A 19,241-nucleotide genomic window follows, 5' to 3' on the forward strand; every position below is an offset into this window, starting at 1 on the left:
AAAAGCAAAAATCAAAAGAACAAGCAACACAAATCTAAGAAAAAGAAACCAAAAGATTCAAACAAAACCAAGAGCAAACCCCATCTGATCACGGAAAGGTCCGAAGAGTATCAATGAAATAAGTTTCATTCAATATTTGCTAAAACTATACCGCCTAAATGGTGGTGAAAATTCTCAATTTATAATCATTTACAAAATCAAATAAATTAAGAGAAAATGGAAAGAGCAAATATAAGATATTTGCCTAGGATAAAATAGCAAAATGATACCTATAGTAAACCGTAATAGAAGGCTAAATATCATATAACATATTTACCTATACTAAAGGGTCGAATAGGATACATACGGTAAACCATAATAGAATGTTAAATATCCACCTACGGTAAACCTATGTAAACCGTAATGGAAAGCTAAATATCATATGAGATATTTGCCTATAATAAATGGTCGGATGTGATATATATGGTAAACCGTAATGGAAGGCTAAATATCATATGTGATATTTGCCTAGAATAAATGGTCGAATATGATATCTATGGTGAACCGTAATGAAATGCTAAATATCTACCTATGGTGAACCATAATGAAATGCTAAATATCTACCTATGGTAAACCGTAATGGAAGGTTAAATATCCACTTATGGTAAACCGTAATGAAAGGCTAAATATCCTTAATCATACACGATATTTACCTATAATAAAGGATCAAATATGATACATATGATAAACCATGATTCAAAAGCAAAAGCTATATCTCATACAGATCACTTAGAAAAGAAAAACAAACCAAACTCCACAGCCCTGTAAAAATATCACTGTTCTTTGATTCACTGTGAATAATTCGAGGGCTTTATGCACTAATAAGAGATGACAGCATCATTGTCTACTTTTCCCACTAATCTCTTCGCAATTGTTTGATTTGTAACAAGGTGCGGTAAATGTGCATTATAAGAATTTCATTAAAACCTAATCAAAGCTTATAGATGATACAAATTTCATGCGAAGCAGAGTCCCGAATTTACAAGGTATGCACAGAGAGAACCCCAATTTCCTAAACAAATGATACACCACTGGATCCCCTTATTAGATATGGAGTATTTGCAGGCACAGACACAATGGGGGAAAGGTTAATGTGTTGTTCTAGGAGGCATTAGCACTTACCTTTCTATGCTGTCAAACACTCTCTGCAGTTGAAAAGCTTCACCTTGATCCCCATTCAAGGACCTTCTTACCAAGCAGCAAGCAGTTAGTTGTCTGAGTAGCCGTTCGAGATATGGATGCAAGCAACATTGTAAATCTTTCACATTGGGATTAGTTGATAAGACCATGGCGTTCACCGCGTCGGCTAAAATTTCACGCTGTTTATCCTCGAGAAGATAACCAACAGGGGACTCTTGTGGTCGTTCATATGCCAGTAAAGCAACAGTGTCCTGGATAAAGGGAGTTCAACTGATCTAATTAATCCATATGGAGAGAATAGCCAGAAATACATGCACTACAAATCTGTGTTGCAAATGGAAAACTAAACAAAGTTATTTTACACAACTCATGTAGATAACTTTCCAAAACATCAATGATGAGGAGACCTGAAATTATTCCTAAATGTTCTCTTCTTTTTCTAAGATGTACAAGGAAACAATTTCGTTGATAAATGTAATTAGGTTAGGTTACAAGTTTCGGTCCCTAAATTTACATGTTTGAGTCTAGTATATCCCTAAACTTTAAAAGTATCTATTACATCCCAAAACTTTCAATTTTCTGTCAAACAGATCCTCTAATTTTAACACTTTGGAGGATCTATTAACACTTTGATCCTAAAAAATATTTGCATAAACAAGCATGTAAACGACACTTGGACATGAGGTATTGCGACTTGTACTAAATGATTCCACATTTCCTACATGGAAGAAAAAGCTCAGTACCTGAATAAGATCCTGAAACCCAGGCAGACCATAAAACTTTGCTAAATGATTCCTTCCAAAATTAACAGCTTCCTTTAGCGCTCCAACCTATCGTATAATAACAGCAGGAAACCCATAAACAATCCAGAGATTGGATTTTGATTGGAAAACGTGTGACATTTACATATTTTTAGAACGAAAAAGTACCCTGACTAATTGAATGAATTTTTGACAATGAAGGAGCAAGGAAGTAGCTGATTTTTCATCCTGCACGAAGCAAACTTGTTATCAAGACAATAAATAATATATCTTCGCAAGAAGATTGTACTAGACTTGATCAAACTAGGATACAAGGAATTGAAAAACTAGATAAAAAGAGTAAAGTCTTGGATATATATTTGGCAATATGGAAGAGAATAAAGAACAGAAAAAACAAGAAAAAACCATTATCAAGTGAATATAAATTAAAGATAAGACAGATCAATACATTAAAAGAAAATATAAACTGTCACCTAAAAATCACACGAATCCATTATGGTAAACGTGGGGTAAATAACAACATCACGGTTGTTCATGGGAACCTAACCTGAAGTTTGAATTCCAGATAAAAGAAAATTATGGATAAAAATGGAACTGAAGTTATACATTTTTCATACTGGTACATCATTTATCCACTGTAGCAATAGGACTCTTAGTTAAGAGATTTATTTCATGTGTCTGAAACAAAAATTAATCTTGGTATCACATAGCTACAATCCGAACTCTGAATTATTTTCTCTTTGTGCTGCACTAAGGACTCCTCCTTTGTCAGCTTACACTTGGAGAAATAAAGGGCACTTGTAAAAGAACGCACAATTAAAAGCATTACACAAAGACACCCTAGTAAAGTGGAAACACCCGCAAATCTCCCACCTAAATCCAATATCAACTGCGGAAGTTTGTGTGCTTCCTCTATATTCTCACTCCCTAACTCAAGAACGAGTTGTTTTTAGGCAGAGGGAATTGATGCAGCACGGTCTAGCCTCTCGCACTTCGTTTTGGTACTATGGCTCTCGCTCTCTGCCTCTAGTTTACTGTGGAGGTTTTACTTTTGTTTTGTCAAGTCACTGTGTTATTGTGTATTGTTTAACCGTGGCTTAAGCTGTTGCCAAAGGCAGGAATGAAGCATTTTAACTAGGGGTCCCTACTGAGATATTATTGAATAAAGAATCATTCCAAGAAACTTCCAAGATTAGTGTTACATTAGAAATTATACATATTCGTGTATTGTGTGTTTTTCAGACGATAAAACAAACGTGAAAAATTGAATTAAACACAGTTGGCTCACCTGTACAATCTGCGGATACCACTCATTGAGCTTTCCAAGTGCAGCATCAATTTCCCCCTTCCTGATAAGCTTCATCAACAGAAAGAAACTGATCAAAAGCAAGGTTCTATACCAACTGATAGATTGACATAACTCGTTAAATTACAAGCAGCTCCCACCCTCTCTCCAAAAGGTAACAATTATTACAATTGTTTTCTTGTAACACAAAATTAAGTGCTGTGACGGGTGGAAGAAAGGGACTATGCTGAGAAGTATTATACAGTTAAATTGAATCTGATTGTCATATAAACAGTTAAAGGCCACGCATTAACTTTTTATTTAAGATAAAATATTTCATTAGAAAGGAAAGAATTCAAAAGAAGGGAAAAACGAAGATAAGAAATGCACCTACCTAAACCCTATACCTAGCGAGATAAAAGGGGCTGACAAATTGGATTCAACCGGCAATTACAAAAGCATTAATTTCAACAATTATAAAATTTACAATGCGCATCCATCATGGGAAAAAAGGAATCTGACTCATTGTAAAAACAAGGCCACGCATTGTAGGCAAAGGCAAAGAGATTTTTTCTATTTTCAATTAACAAGAATTTCTTCCGTTCCAGTTTAAGAGATAATTTGTCCTTTGTTACAAGCATGTAAGTAAATTTGGTTCGGTTTTGAAATCCCCAACAAATCATCTACCATTGACCGTAAGTTGTCTTTTTGCATCAAAGAATATTCTTTTCTATTTCGAATAAAATATTCATCAGTGCTTCAAAAAGGAGGGCAAGAAAACATTGTGATAAAGTGATAAAGTCACATTTCTGAACAGTTTTTACACAAATTTACAAAAAAAAAAAAAAAAAAAAAAAAAAAAAAAAAAAAAAAAAAANAAAAAAAAAAAAAAAAGCAGATAAATCAAGGGAAAGCTCCCCACATGAACAAATGCAAATTCACAAATCCTAATCCACAGGAATCTATGGTGAAATAATTCATACCTGCCTTAAAGTCTTTCTCTGGTTCAGAGCATACGTGTTATCTTGGTCATCAGAGCCAGTTTCCTGAGAAATATATATAGGAGGAACAGTGCTTTCGCAGGCCATATCAAATGCACGGAGCGTATCCTCATAACCATAATGTTCCAAGTATGAGCGCACTATTCTGATAACAAAGAACAAAGTGTCAGCAATCAGATCATGTACACTGTTCTGACATGAAACAAAGTATGCACATAAGTAATCTACGAATATGCACAATTACAAGTTTGTCCCTCATTCAAGCTCTATCCTGCTGCTTTCTGTACTGTCAATGTCTATTCCAACATTCATCCATGCATACACACACACATATATATCAAGTATCAACAGTATTTGCTAGCCAGTTGGTTTCTGGAAGTATATGAATAAATAAATAAACGTGGCTTTTGGATGATGGAAGGTTATCATTATATTTAATCAATCTCATAGATTTTATCAATGTAACACCAATTCTGTAACGTCTGTTATTTTATCAAATAACAAATCATCTTAAAAATTGTAAAATACGACTGTCAGAGAAATCTGATTCTCTTTCTTAGCGGTGCTCAAGAGTTGGCCAATTGTTGAAAGCTCAAAGAAAGACTATAAGGTGCCATGATACTAGCTACAATTTATTAATAGACCTTCAGTCAACTACTCAAGAGTTTCCTAAAACTAATCCTCAACCAAATGTTGTATAGTCAAATGGTTAGTCTACAATGTCAAACCTGACAATCAGAGGATTTAAGGATATGCAAAAGCAATTTTCTTTACCTATAACTGACATTTGATGGCAAAGATAATTTCTCAATGGTGGCTTGTTGCTTCATCCTCTCTTGGGCTTCCCATGCCTACGAACAATGCAACACAGGAAAAATATCAATATGCATTTTGGTTCCCATCTCAATGTTTAGATACTACTATCACAAGTATTATGCAACAAACAATTTAAACTCATAAGAATTTTTTGGGAGCATGATTCCTGTTTCTGTAACTTCTAAAATCCGGCACATTACTGAGTACACTATTGAAGAAACAATATACATCAAATTATTCATATTTTTATGAATAACCGTACTTTTATTGGGAAAAAAAATAAAAGAATACAAGAACATACAAAAGAAGTCCACTAAAAGGAATCAAATTATACAAAAGGGCTCCAATCAAGTAAAATAAGACAAATTATACAAAAAGGTCTTTGACACCGAAACCCCCTGTGAAACATAGAATCTAACAAAGGTCAAACATCATTCAAAAACTTTCCCCAACCCTAAAGATTCAATTATTTTTCTCGCCTCAAAGACCCCACAAAATAGCACAATAAAAAAATAAATAAATAAATAAAGAAAAGAACCTTTCTCGCGAAAAGAAGAATGGAGAAGGAGATCCTCAATCATCTCTACAGCCCTAAAAGTTGGTAAAGCAAAAACCAAACACTCAAAGAAACAACTCCAAACGGCACTAGGATAATCACATCTCCATAGAAGATGATCCCAACCAACATGAACCCTCTTTCCGAGACCCAATCAAAGGTCTTAAATCTTCCATACAAAACATGTCATACAAAGAACTTAATCTTCTTGGGAATCCTCACCTTCCACACAAAGGAAAAAATTGAACTGCTTGATAGGGAGGAATGGACCAAACACTGCAAGAATGAACTATAAGAAAAGCCTTTGGACGAACAAGTACTCCAAAGTCAAGCATCTCTCCTATTAGGGCTAGGGTGAAAGTCACCCAACAAAGCCAAAACTTTTTTGCTTTCCTATTGGTCAACGGACAACAAAAAAACCCAAGGAAAGAGAAGGTTGGACCTCGTACTGAGAAAGAATTGAAGTCACTGAATGATTCTTCAAAGACAACTGATGTAACCGAGGATATAATGAGTAGAGGGGTCTATCCCCCAATCACATATGCTTCCCAAAAGTAAGCATCTCTCTCATCTCCTATTACACTAAAAACCAACTGGGGTAATAAAGGAAGTTCAACTAAAATATTTTTCCACGAGACTTTGGAAGTGCCTTTATGACAAATAATACATTCTAAATGATGCTGCCATGTTGGCTGACAATAACAGGATGGTTGTTGCTTTATTAAGTTGTGGGCTCTCAAAGGGGTGTTAAAATTTTGGAATCAAAAGTTTTTTTTTTTTTTTTTTGGAACTTAAGAATTAAGCAACAAGCATTCGGGAAGCTCAAGCACTTGATTGGCTGAAGGAGAACAATAAATAGGTTCGATTCTTAATTGGATAATAAAACCCCAATTTATGAAGATTTATTCCTTCTCTTCAAGATCATACATCAATTGCAATGATTTTAAAAATGACATATTGGGATAGATGTAAATTAACAATACCACCAAATCTGTAAAAGAACAGCTTTGTGATACGAATGGACACAAAAATAACACAAGCAGCGGAAATGCAATAGAGAAGGGCAAAGATTCCTGACTTAGAGCATGTTATTGACTCGACCACAAATTTGTGAAATAAAGGTGGCTTGTTTACTTTCAACAACTAGTTAGAAGGAAGTTCACTGACTTCATTTATGCTCATTATGCAATAAAGAAAGCAAGTGAGGCAGACTAAGCTTCCATACAAAGTAAGGTAAGAGGATTAATTCTTGCACCATTTTGAGGGGAGGCTTAATGAGCCTTGTAAGGAGGAGCGTTTGGACATAAAGGCCATGTTTGTGGAAATTGTTAGAAAGGAAAGTGTGAATCAGGGATAGAAAACGAAGGTTAAATGGGTGAGTAAATGAGATTGTAATATGACTTATTTTCGGAATTTCTATTGGTAGAATGAATAAATATTTTATTAGCTCTCCTGAGAATGAGGCTGACTTGGTGCTGAAAGGGAACAGGGAGTTTGAGGAGGAAGTTCTTTCTTCTTCTTTTTTTTTTCTTTTTTTTTTCTGTCTCTGTATGATGCAGTGGTGGTTCCTAGACCATTCTGGGATGGGGTGCACAGGAGTCCTATCTCTTTCACTGACAAAGGTTTGTTAGACTCTGCTTTCTCCTCGAGGAAATTAGAAGAGTGGTGTTTGGGTTTGACGGAAACAAAGCTTTAGGCCCTGATGGGTTTCCGATGGTTTTTTCCAAGATAACTGGGTGCATATCAAGGAGGATCTTTGGAGAGTCTCCAATGAATTTTATGAGAGAGACCTCCTAGATAGCTCTTTGAATGAAACTATTGTTTTCCTTATTCCAATAAAGAAAAAGGCCACGAAGGTTAAAGAGTTTAGACCTATCGATCTTGTGACGTGTGTATAAGATAATTGCCAAGGCATTGACAAATAGACTTAGAAGGTTCTCCCCACAACGATTTCAAACACCCAAGGGGCTTTTTTAGCTGGCAGACTTCTACCCAAAACCTCAACTTGCTACCACAATGGAAGGAGGCATTAAAGGAAGGGTAAGACAACCACAAATTTTTGTACCTAAAAGAACAAGAACCACAGCTTACAGATCTTGAATCCAGACACATTGGCCAATGGTCCAAACTGACTCTAGGCCCCAAAGATTGCCTCAGATTAAGAAACACTTCCATCCACCGTTTACGATAAGAACCTGTCAATCCAACTTCAGGTCCTACTATTGGACAAAGTAAATCTCCCATTAACTATGGGTGCATCAAATAAAGGGCCATCCTCAATAAAACCGTTAAAGCAGCACATACACCTAGTCATTCTCCCTAGGGCAAACTTTAAATTATTGTAGGAAAAGCTTAAAAATGCAAGAACATCTTCAGTCTCAAGAAACTTAAATTAACAAATAGCAAGGTTTTTAACTCAGCAAGAAGAAAGGATTTTCCTTCCTAGAAAAGGTTAACTATTTTCTGTACTAGCAGGTGAAAACAGGTCCTAGACAGAAAATACACATTCTGGCACCTAAAATTGAACCGGTGAAGTATAATAGACCATTAGTGGTTCCTCCTACAAAGATCAACCCAAATACCCATGATCGGGAGAAAAAAAAAAAATTGACAAATTGTCTGCTTCTCAAGAATGACTAAAAGATCCTCAGACTATTGCAGAGGGAAACTGATAATTAAGGGGGCAGAAGTCCAGAAACTGACCTTGAGATCAAACACAAACGGTTTCTGTCCAAAGTTGACTTGCACCCTGCCAAATTGTAATAAAATGTATCTCTTAATCAAGATATCCATAAAAATTATGAAACAAAACTTTCATAAAAACCAGAACAAATTCAGTTCAATGGCACAAGGATCCTAAACATACTAGTAACACAATAATCACCTAGTTGTATATAGTAAGGCTTTACAACGTAATAAAGAAGCCAATATAAGAGGAAATGCTTAAAACTTCAATCACTATTTATCACAAGATAAAACTTGAAAAACTTTTTAGAGGCCTACAAAAGAGAGAAGCAAAGGGCCAATGAAGTTTTGAGGACCTCAACCCTCCATGGAGTCAACATCAAAGAGCTGATTCAGAGTCCTCTTGGAGTACTTTGCCCAAGCTCACTTTGTAGGCTATACCTTTTGAAATTAATTCCTCTTAGAGCAGTTTTTGTGAGCTCCTAATTTTGGGTAGTGCTTTTTGTATCACCACTTTGTACTTTTCATACACTCAACAAGAAGTTATCATTACTTATCAAAATAAGTAAATAAATAAACAGTTCCTCTGACCAAAAAAAAAAACTTTTTAAAACAAGAAACAACACTCACAAACCAAAGAACGCTATAAGCAAGGGAGAGAAGAAACAAAATCCCACCAATCCCAATAACAAATATGATTTCAAAAATGCTCTTTTCCCTCCTTTCTTCACAAAACTATGGAAAGTTTGCATTTCAAAGGAGGTGAAGACGTTTGCTTGACTTGTTTCTTACAAGTGGATTGCACCTACAATGAACCTCGACTTCTAAAGAAGGCTGTGAATACCTTAACCATTAAACTATGCTCAAGTTGGTAGCACCCATCATGTTTTTTTATGACAAACAATTTCATTGATGACATAAAATTAGACGGAGGAGATCAAACCATGCTCAAATCAGTAGTACCCATGATATAAGCAATAAATTATAACTTCCTCGTCATTTATCTACAAAAGAATGTAAAAGATAAACAACTAAGCTAAGTGAATTTTGTTTTCTAACCATGGTATTTGGCACCAGTCAACACTCCACAAAATTTAAATAAAGGGCCTTCACATGTTAAGATTTCCATCCAAGAGAATGGACCTCAAAATTTGGGCACACTACCACCCGAAAACCAGGAAAGATTGCTGTAAAAGTATCAAATACTTTACACCAGAAACATTATTAAAGGATTACTTTGAAGGAATTACAAAAGCAATGAAAGCCTTCTGTTACGCTAAAGCAACATCAGATACGTCACGAGCTGGTTCCAACTACATTTATATAGTTTAAGACCGGACTAACTACATCACAAGTAGAAATCCATTGGGTTGCTATAAAACCTTAACACATATAATCCTAACTAAATTATCAGAGTAACCAACGTATATGCAAACAAAGTATCAAGGGAATAGAAGTTTGATGAGGAGCATACTCTTCGTTTTGGCTGTGAACAGCAATCGTAGGAAACAAGGGACCCTTTATGTCCTTTTCTACTGCTCCAACAACTACCCCATTTTTTCTGGTACATCGACAGAAGAACCAAAGTATCATGATGATAACCTTTAACAAAAACCTTACAACTAAAAAATTACAGTGCAAGAATGTCTTACGTGAAAAAGAGTTCCCGTGAGGCGTAATTAATTCCAGCACCAACCGTATCACCAGATGTATATGTTGGACCAAAAGGTTCTTTCTTACTTACTCCACGATAAAGTAGTCCGTCATCTCCATGATATCCACAGCTATTAGGTTCCCACCTACTCGTCCAAATTAACAACACAGGGCATTTGAGAGCTTACAATGAGAAGGGGAGGGGATATCTCCGGAAAACGCAGAAGAGCTAAACGAAGTTAATTTTGTTGGATGAAAGTCCCACATCGGCTAATTTAGGGAATGATCATGGGTTTATAATCAAAGAATACTATCTCCATTGGTATGAGAGGCCTTTTGGGGAAGCCCAAAGCAAAGCCATGAGAGCTTATGCTCAAAGTGGACAACATTATACCATTGCCGAGAGTTGTGTTCATCTAACATAGTATCAGAGTCATGCCCTAAACTTAGCCATGTTAATAGAATCCTCAAATTTCGAACAAAGTATTGTGAGCCACGCAGGCATAGTCAAAAAATGACTAAGACTCCGAAAAGAAAAGGAGTCGAGCCTCCCGCCCTCGAAGGCATAGTCAAAAATGACTAAGACTCCAAATTAAAGGAGTCAAGCCTTGATTAAGGGGAAGCGTACTTTGTTCGAGGGTAGGTGTTGGATGAAAGTCTCACATCGGCTAATTTAGGGAATGATCATGGGTTTATAATCAAAGAATACTATCTCCATTGGTATGAGAGGCCTTTTGGGGAAGCCCAAAGCAAAGCCATGAGAGCTTATGCTCAAAGTGGACAACATTATACCATTGCCGAGAGTTGTGTTCATCTAACATAGTATCAGAGTCATGCCCTAAACTTAGCCATGTTAATAGAATCCTCAAATTTCGAACAAAGTATTGTGAGCCACGCAGGCATAGTCAAAAAATGACTAAGACTCCGAAAAGAAAAGGAGTCGAGCCTCCCGCCCTCGAAGGCATAGTCAAAAATGACTAAGACTCCAAATTAAAGGAGTCAAGCCTTGATTAAGGGGAAGCGTACTTTGTTCGAGGGTAGGTGTTGGATGAAAGTCTCACATCGGCTAATTTAGGGAATGATCATGGGTTTATAATCAAAGAATACTATCTCCATTGGTATGAGAGGCCTTTTGGGGAAGCCCAAAGCAAAGCCATGAGAGCTTATGCTCAAAGTGGACAACATTATACCATTGCCGAGAGTTGTGTTCATCTAACATAGTATCAGAGTCATGCCCTAAACTTAGCCATGTTAATAGAATCCTCAAATTTCGAACAAAGTATTGTGAGCCACGCAGGCATAGTCAAAAAATGACTAAGACTCCGAAAAGAAAAGGAGTCGAGCCTCCCGCCCTCGAAGGCATAGTCAAAAATGACTAAGACTCCAAATTAAAGGAGTCAAGCCTTGATTAAGGGGAAGCGTACTTTGTTCGAGGGTAGGTGTTGGATGAAAGTCTCACATCGGCTAATTTAGGGAATGATCATGGGTTTATAATCAAAGAATACTATCTCCATTGGTATGAGAGGCCTTTTGGGGAAGCCCAAAGCAAAGCCATGAGAGCTTATGCTCAAAGTAGACAATATCATACCATTGTGGAGAGTTGTGTTCATCTAACAAAATCCACTCAAGAATCATAAAGATAAGCTCGATAATTGCAGATACTATATTCAATTCCAATAAAAAGAAACATTCGTAACATTTCCGAGTGACAAAGAAAGAATCCACATAATCAATGCAATCACAGAAAAGCCGAAAAGCAAATCAAGAAAGAAAGAGAAATAGAGGAAGTACGTCCTACCCGGGCTGCCTCCGCACCTTGAACCTATCGGTGGTGAAGCCGATGGCAATCTGGCCTTTAGCCCCAGCGTCTTTTACATGAATCTCGAAGTAGTAGACAAGTCGTTTAACAGGAGCTGGCTTATTAGCTTGGATGACACCAACATCGTGTCCGTGAAGATTCACATTCGTATACTTAATAGAAAGCTTATCGATGGCAACGAACAAGAAACCTCCGGAACTGTTGATGGTATTGAGCTCAGTGGGAGACTCGTCGTCGTCCGTGTCGCATAGCCCAAATCGAACCATTTCCAAGAAGTGCAATCCGAGATCTTGAGGAGTAGTAGAATTAGTGGTGTTAATCACGTTGTTGCTACTGTTGATGCGATCGTTCATCTTCAAGGAAAATTCCTTCCCCCTAGAATTCAGTAACCATTTCGGAAATCGATTGATTGGAGGCGAAGTCGAATACTTGAAATTTCAAGATACGGCAATGGAGGCTTTCGGGAAATTGAAGAAGGAAGAGAAACCGCAATGGAGCAACAAAGAAAAGAATCTTTAATTTTTTTTTTTTTTTTTTTTTTTTTTTCTTCTTACCTAAATCAGAGTTTAGTTCCGTACAACCATCCTAGAGTCAGAAAGTCAAACATTTTGCCACGTGGACCTGCCACGTGGATACGAACAAATACAATGAAATTAATAGAATATACACAAGTTGAGTTGAGAAAACCTTCTAGTTTGATGTTGTATTTTTTTATTATTTTAAAATTTTTTACTTATGTATATATAATTAAAAAAAATTACTTATCTGTATAATATATATATTACATTAATAATTAAATATTAAATAATTGATATCATTCATACCAATTACAAGCGTAAAATATTATTGTTGGATGATTAAATCCCACGTCGACTAATTTAGGGAATGATCATGTATTTATAATCAATTAATACTATCTCTGTTGGTACGAGACCTTTTGGAAAGCTCAAAGTAAAGCCATGAGAGCTTATGCTCAAAGTTGACAATATCATACCATTGTGGAGAGTTGAGGAGTTGAGGCTCGATTAAGGGGGACGCATACTTTGTTTGAGGGGAGGTGTTGGATGATGAAGGTCCCACATCGACTAATTTAGAGAATGATCATGAGTTTATAATCAATCAATTCCGTTTAGGGAAAGCCCAAAGCAAGCCTATTTTTTAGTTTGGTTGAATTGTAACCCTATTTGTTATCCCTATAAAAAATGTCAATCCGTGAAGCCCAAAACAATATGGGTTAGGATTGAGTCATATGTGTTGGATGAAAGTCTCACATCGACTAATTTAGGGAATGATCAAAACCATGAGGATCAACCATGAGAGCTTGTGCTCAATATGGGTTAGGTGGTCTGAGTTGATCAAGAGCTTGTGCTCAATATGGGTTAGGTAGTCTAATGATCAAAACCATGAGAGCTTATGCTCAATATGGGTTAGGTGGTCTGAGTTGATCAAGAGCTTGTGCTCAATATGGGTTAGGTAGTCTAATGATCAAAACCATGAGAGCTTATGCTCAATATAGGTTAGGTGGTCTGAGTTGATCAAGTTATTGAGTCATATGTGTGGGATGAAAGTTCCACATCGACTAATTTAGGAAATGATCCTTATGCACAAAATAGACAATATGCATGGCCGTTTGGTGTAAATTATATCAAATAACTCTTAATTAAGCCCAACCGACTGGACCTTAACTTCGAAGCCGAAGCTGCGTACGAGTCCATCCACAGTATGGCCCACCTCCAGCGAAGCCTGAGCCCACACATCCTCGACCCACCAGACAGTGCGCCCCAGCTAATCTTTGCGCGCAACCAAGCCTACCGAAGAACCGGACGGCACTACGAGCCATCACCAGCAGGCGCAATCCAAACCTTGCAAACCAAGCCCTTGGTGCACACTCGACTCGCCTTAGATGTAGCATGTGTGCGAGCTACTCTAAGCTGTGAACAACCCTTTTACATGATATAATTCTATATTACAATTTGTTAGTGTTTTTATGTGATCATCTACTTACTAATACATTGCACCATTGCACCATGTAAGTACGTCTCGATTGGGAGTTTCAAGTTACTATATATATAGCTTTACCAGATATAAATCTCTACACGGTATAACCTCTATTTTACTGTACATAGTTATTTACTATTTATGACAATTGGTCGACAATTTACTTTATAGGTCATTTAACGTTGACTAAGCTATAAATAAGCATTAGGCTCTCCATAACCTAACAGTACGTATAGTTTTACTATGTATAACCGTTGACTAAACTATAAATAAGCATCAGGCTCCATAACCTAACATGATATGAACCAACAGACATCAATCATACAATATGCTTCAATGAAGATGTGAAGAAAATATTGTTGAAATTATCAAAAGATATTTCAATTCATGCCACATTGAAGAAGAATGAAGTTTCATGTTATAAATTTTGGGTGGATTACATAGGTTAATTATGGTTATGGTCATTTAGTATGAATGTTACAACTCTTGGAATGCCTTTAACAGTTCCATTTTGAGGCTATATAAAGCCATGTATGTTGTATTTGTGAGAGACTTGAAAAATGTAGTAAAATGAGCATTTGTGCTTTCTTAGCCAATGACTAAGTTTCTTTGCAATTATATGTAGTTTATGTTGCATGTAGAATCATTCAAGCTCAACATGATCAATCTTGTTTGTGGAGTGATTCGAATCTCAAACAAGTGTTCTTGCGTTGAGATGTTTGATCAACAAGAATCATTCAAGCTAGACATGATCGATCTTGCTTGTGGAGTGATTCGAATCTCAAACAATGTTCTTGCCTTGAGATATTCGATCAACAAGGTAATCCGAATTTTATTCCCCTTGTATTGATTTCTTATCTTATCATAACAGTACGTATACGAACGTGCATAGAGAAGTACTATGCATCCAACCATACCTAAAAACGAAAGTAGAGTCTAAGGAATAGTCATAAAAAGAAACCATGTTGCATGTGATTGCATTTCTCGACTCCAACGGTGGAGTCACTTAATATTTTTAATCACTCGTCTTACGTCTAACATTTTTCTAAATAGGGCAAGGGCCCTAAGTACAGATGATGGCATTAGCCGAGAAAGCCATGAAATCAAGTCCAATTAATTAATTTTCGGCACTTAGGTCATAGTCCTTTAAAATCGAAGCATTGGCTTTACTATCATGTGTGTAAAGATTGGGTAGCATTCCAGTCTTAAGAAAAGTCGTCCTACCCGACCATATGTCCTGTGACGTACCAAGCTTTCGATCACTCTGTTAGATCCAAGCCACGTCTCTCACTAACTTCTCTTTCTTAGTAGACAGGGTAGAGAATGAANAGGCAAGGGCCCTCAGTACAGATGATGGCATTAGCCAAGAAAGCCATGAAATCAAGTCCAATTAATTAATTTTCGGCACTTAGGTCATAGTCCTTTAAAATCGAAGCATTGACTTTACTATCATGTGTGTAAAGATTGGGTAGCATTCCAGTCTTAAGAAAAGTCGTCCTACCCGACCATATGTCCTGTGACGTACCAAGCTTTCGATCACTCTGTTAGATCCAAGCCACGTCTCTCACTAACTTCTCTTTCTTAGTAGACAGGGTAGAGAATGAATATGCTCGGGAGTCCCTTACAACATTAGGAAAACAATTCAATCCCACGGTAGACGAGAACAAGAAAAGCTCGTACCAACAAGGAACCATCCTTTTTTGGGGCGGAAGGACTCGACAGAAGACCGGAGTTTGGAGGGAACTACTAAAAGGATGTGCATAAAAAGGTCCTTCGACGAAAATCTCACAGACTGTCAATAGAATCCTCAAATGTCGAACAAATATTGTGAGCCTCGAAGGCATAGTCAAAAGTGGCTAAAGTATCGAACAAAGAGTGCACTTGGAACACTCCAATTATTGAAATATATTTGGTTCATAATAATTAAATAATTAAAATAGGAAATAAAATAAATAAAACTCTGATTCTCATCATAATAACATCATATCCGCCTTTGATGGCAGTCGCTTGAAGAAATTGACCGGAACGGACGGCAACTTCCTCCTCAATCTCGGGTGCCGGAGCAAATACAGTCCGATCAGAATCGCCACCACTTGAAACGGCGTGACGTAGATGAAAACCGCCCACATCAACGAGAAGATGATGAACAATGCCGTAGCCCTCGGATCCCTCCACCCGAGAATCGCTTGAGCCCTTTCCCCTTGCGTCGCCAAATCTCCTACCACTGTCTGCACTTTTCCGGCTACGCTCCTTAATCGGTCGTACCTCATCCTCACCGTGTCGATATGCTTTGTCGTCGGGAAGTTGTCGAACTCTTCCTCTAGCTCGTCTGGGAGAGCGTGCTCAGCCTGCGACAATCTCGCGTCCATGTGCGGCGGATTCATCGGCCGGAATCGGTAATTCCAAATTCCAATCACGAACAGGTAAAGGAAAACCGTCGGGAGGATTAATTCGGGGTAGCAAACGAGAATGAAGAACAGCACATGGACGAGGCAGGTTGTGATAGGGTTTTTCCAAATGCATACATCGTTGAACCATCGGTAAATCGCGGTGATTCCCGAGAGAAGCAACATTATCCGATTGAAATTCGCTTTGCTTCTTCTAAGGCTAAACATGTGGTAATCGACATCGAGCATGTACTCCACTGCCTCTCGCCGCAGTGGTGGTTCAGCACGGGACAGCCTAGTCGCTACAATGTTCATCGCGTGGAAGCGGAGTAGATCCATGTGTCGGACAGGGATTGGCTGTAGGTAGTGCATTTTAGGCAGTAATGGCTTCCCGTACTGTGTCAGCATGTTGGCCCAGGCCGTGCAGGTGAATCTCAGAGCCAATTGAAGCTCGCCGTGCTTTTTCAAGCCAGAGGGCTGAAGAACCAACAAGGGGTAATAATGCGTATACACTTTGTCTATCTCTAATGTGGATAACCGAATCCTTACTTTACCGATTCTCTGGTCTTTTGCGTCCTCTTTGCTTCCATTTGTGTGGGCGTTGTCGAATACTCCGATTGTGATTACAGTGCAGGGATCGTAGACTTCCCAGGTGTACTGTTCGTTCCAGCGAGGGGCGAGGGTTTCCAGAAGAGTTCTGGTTCGTACCCATTTGTTGCCGTATTTGGCCACACAGTAAGCATCTGTGGTTTTTCCTTCTTTGCTCTTCATTGGAAGCAGATTTCGAGCGCTCAAAATCCCTAACTCCAGTACTCCGATGCTGTCTTTTCTCAGGATTTTGGAGGATGGTTGAAGGTCGCTGCTGAAATGAGTTGATTCGTCAAGAACATGGTAGCCTGCGTCGATCCAGAGACGGACATGGATCTTGCTGGAGAATTTCTCCTTCTTTTTCTCTGTTTCTTCTAATTGAGCGATGAATGGGCGATGGAGATTGTACCAGCGGGCGTCAGGGAGCTTCGTGGACTCGATTCTCTGTGGAACTTCTCGTGATGGGACGATCACTCTCCCAAGAATCTCCCCCGTTCCTTTGTCTTCAACAGTGATGATGATGAAATCTTCAAATGGCTCGGGCGCTACAAACATCAGCTCCTCGTTCCAAACTGGGTTGATCACTCGCATCTGTGAAGGTTTGGTTACTTTCCCCTGATTGCAAAATTGTACTCTTACGTATGTATCTGGTGGTTTGGACTTGTCTGATGGGATGAGATCTTGAGCTTCGATCACTTGGGCTCTTAGATAGTATAGTTTAGGAGAGAAATAGACCTTTGATCTTGTGTTAGCAAGGTTGCCATGGCTGACCCTATGAGCATCAGAATGCCAAGCATCAGAGAAAAACTCATCAGCCTGAGTACCCATCCAAACCGCAAGCATCACTTCCCCCTTTGCTTTGATGCCTTTCTTGTCCACTAATTTGTACCATTGAGGAGCCAATGGACTATCTGGAGGTACTCTCAATGGAGCCTCGGGGATATCAAAGAAAACCCTCCCCACAAAATCATCCTTCCCCAAATCCTTGTCTTTCACCGTTACTTCCAGTAAGCTTGCTTGTAATGTCTCTTTTGCAAACGCGAAAATCTGCTTCCAAACTGGGTTTTGATTCTTCTCCAAGTGCTTTGTGACTCCTTTGTAGTTCCCTACTTTCACTTCCACATATGGGTCTAAACTCCCGGAAACATCCATTACAGGGAGGTCTTTAGCTTTAACCACGTTTACATATAGAAAATGCATTTGCTCCACCATGTCGTAGGTGCTGATGATCTTGTCTTTCCCTCTGTAGCCGTACCGCAATCGTGCTGCTAATGGCGGGCTGGTCTCCACCAATGCGTACTCTGGATTTTGCTTTGGAGCTGGTAAATGCATTACTGTTGCTGGAGATGGGCCTGCTTGAGCGAAGTCCATCCGCGTCGCCATTGGCTGTGGCCACTTGAATTCTGTCGGTGGAGGAGCCACCGACGCCGCAGTCGCAGCCGGGGCTGCCCCTATGGAGTGGAAGGTCTTGACGTCCTTTTCCTTCTTCTTGGGCACTTGTAATTCCTCCTGATCGAATATGTTGGGGTTGATTTCTTGCAGGGGAGTTTCGAAATCGGCAGTTTGTGGCGGCGGCGTCGAATCATCATCGTGAGTCAGATACATTCGAAACCCAATATCGCCTTTGATATGAGAGAAAAGACCACGTTTATCAAGTGGGTATCTCTGGATGTTAGCGTCCTGTTCAGAACGGGGCACCGACATGCCGGAGATTCTGACACGGCCGAGAAAATCCCGGCGGTGGCCGGATTTCCTGTCGTTATAAACCACGACATCGATGGTGGTGTTGGGGAATTGTCGAGGGTCGGTGATGTTGAAAACGAGATTCTCATTCCAGGAAGGATTGAGATCGGTGTGTATGGTACGAGTCCTCTGTTTCTGGTTGCCAAAGTCGACCTCGACAAAGGGGTTGGCAGAGTCGCCGTCCTTGGGCATAAGGTCGCCGGCGTCGAGGATTTGTACAACGAGCTTGGTCATCGGAATCTGAAACAGAGGAGTATGAAGAAGGAAGAGTGAGAGTAGTAAGGAGGAGGAGAGAAACGACGGCAGCGGCGGCGGCGGGAAAAGGAATCGGCGACGATGAGAATGAGAAGCTCATCAGGGGGAGTGGGAGTATGAAGAGAGATACCCAGATGGTTTTAGAGAGGGAGAGGGAGAGGGAGAGGGAGAGGGGAGGAGAGAATTTGTTCGTTTGTGTGTCTGGTTGCGGCAAAGTGGAGTGCGATGGAGACAGATTCTTGTGCGTTGATACTGTTTGTGAAGAAGCCTTCTTCTGGGGCTTACTACATACCCCCATGTGAACAGGTGCGTAGTGATAATAATTCATGGTGGGGTTAGATCAAAATAATGGTTTTATACGTATTTTTCTAATTAATATTTCTACTACGATTTTATCCTTAGATGGATCACCCTTTAGAGACTACGAGTGTAATAGGAGCAGCATCGTCGACAAAAGGATCACCCTAAGTTGATCGTCATTTTGTGATGTCCCACCTTAGTTGGAGAGGAGAACA

The 19,241-nt window shown here is 38.9% G+C and overlaps 2 protein-coding genes across 2 annotated transcripts; both read right to left on the minus strand.

The window, feature by feature from the left end:
• Positions 1-802: 802 nt before the first annotated feature.
• On the minus strand, positions 803-12,274 carry LOC111796824 (ran-binding protein M homolog). Its single transcript, XM_023679590.1, has 10 exons — positions 11,735-12,274; positions 9,936-10,082; positions 9,758-9,844; positions 8,302-8,347; positions 5,001-5,077; positions 4,209-4,371; positions 3,229-3,297; positions 2,109-2,168; positions 1,923-2,009; positions 803-1,430 (listed from the first exon to the last, which is right to left on the minus strand). The coding sequence occupies exons 1-10, from the start codon at positions 12,106-12,108 to the stop codon at positions 1,158-1,160; spliced, it is 1,383 nt and encodes a 460-aa protein (XP_023535358.1). The 5' UTR covers positions 12,109-12,274; the 3' UTR covers positions 803-1,157.
• Positions 12,275-15,640: 3,366 nt separating this feature from the next.
• On the minus strand, positions 15,641-19,032 carry LOC111797020 (FT-interacting protein 1-like). Its single transcript, XM_023679869.1, has one exon. It carries the CDS (start codon positions 18,703-18,705, stop codon positions 15,724-15,726), a length of 2,982 nt encoding a protein of 993 aa, XP_023535637.1. The 5' UTR covers positions 18,706-19,032; the 3' UTR covers positions 15,641-15,723.
• Positions 19,033-19,241: the final 209 nt, after the last annotated feature.

The sequence above is a fragment of the Cucurbita pepo genome, chromosome LG06, assembly GCF_002806865.2.
Source record: "Cucurbita pepo subsp. pepo cultivar mu-cu-16 chromosome LG06, ASM280686v2, whole genome shotgun sequence".
NCBI lineage: Eukaryota > Viridiplantae > Streptophyta > Magnoliopsida > Cucurbitales > Cucurbitaceae > Cucurbita > Cucurbita pepo.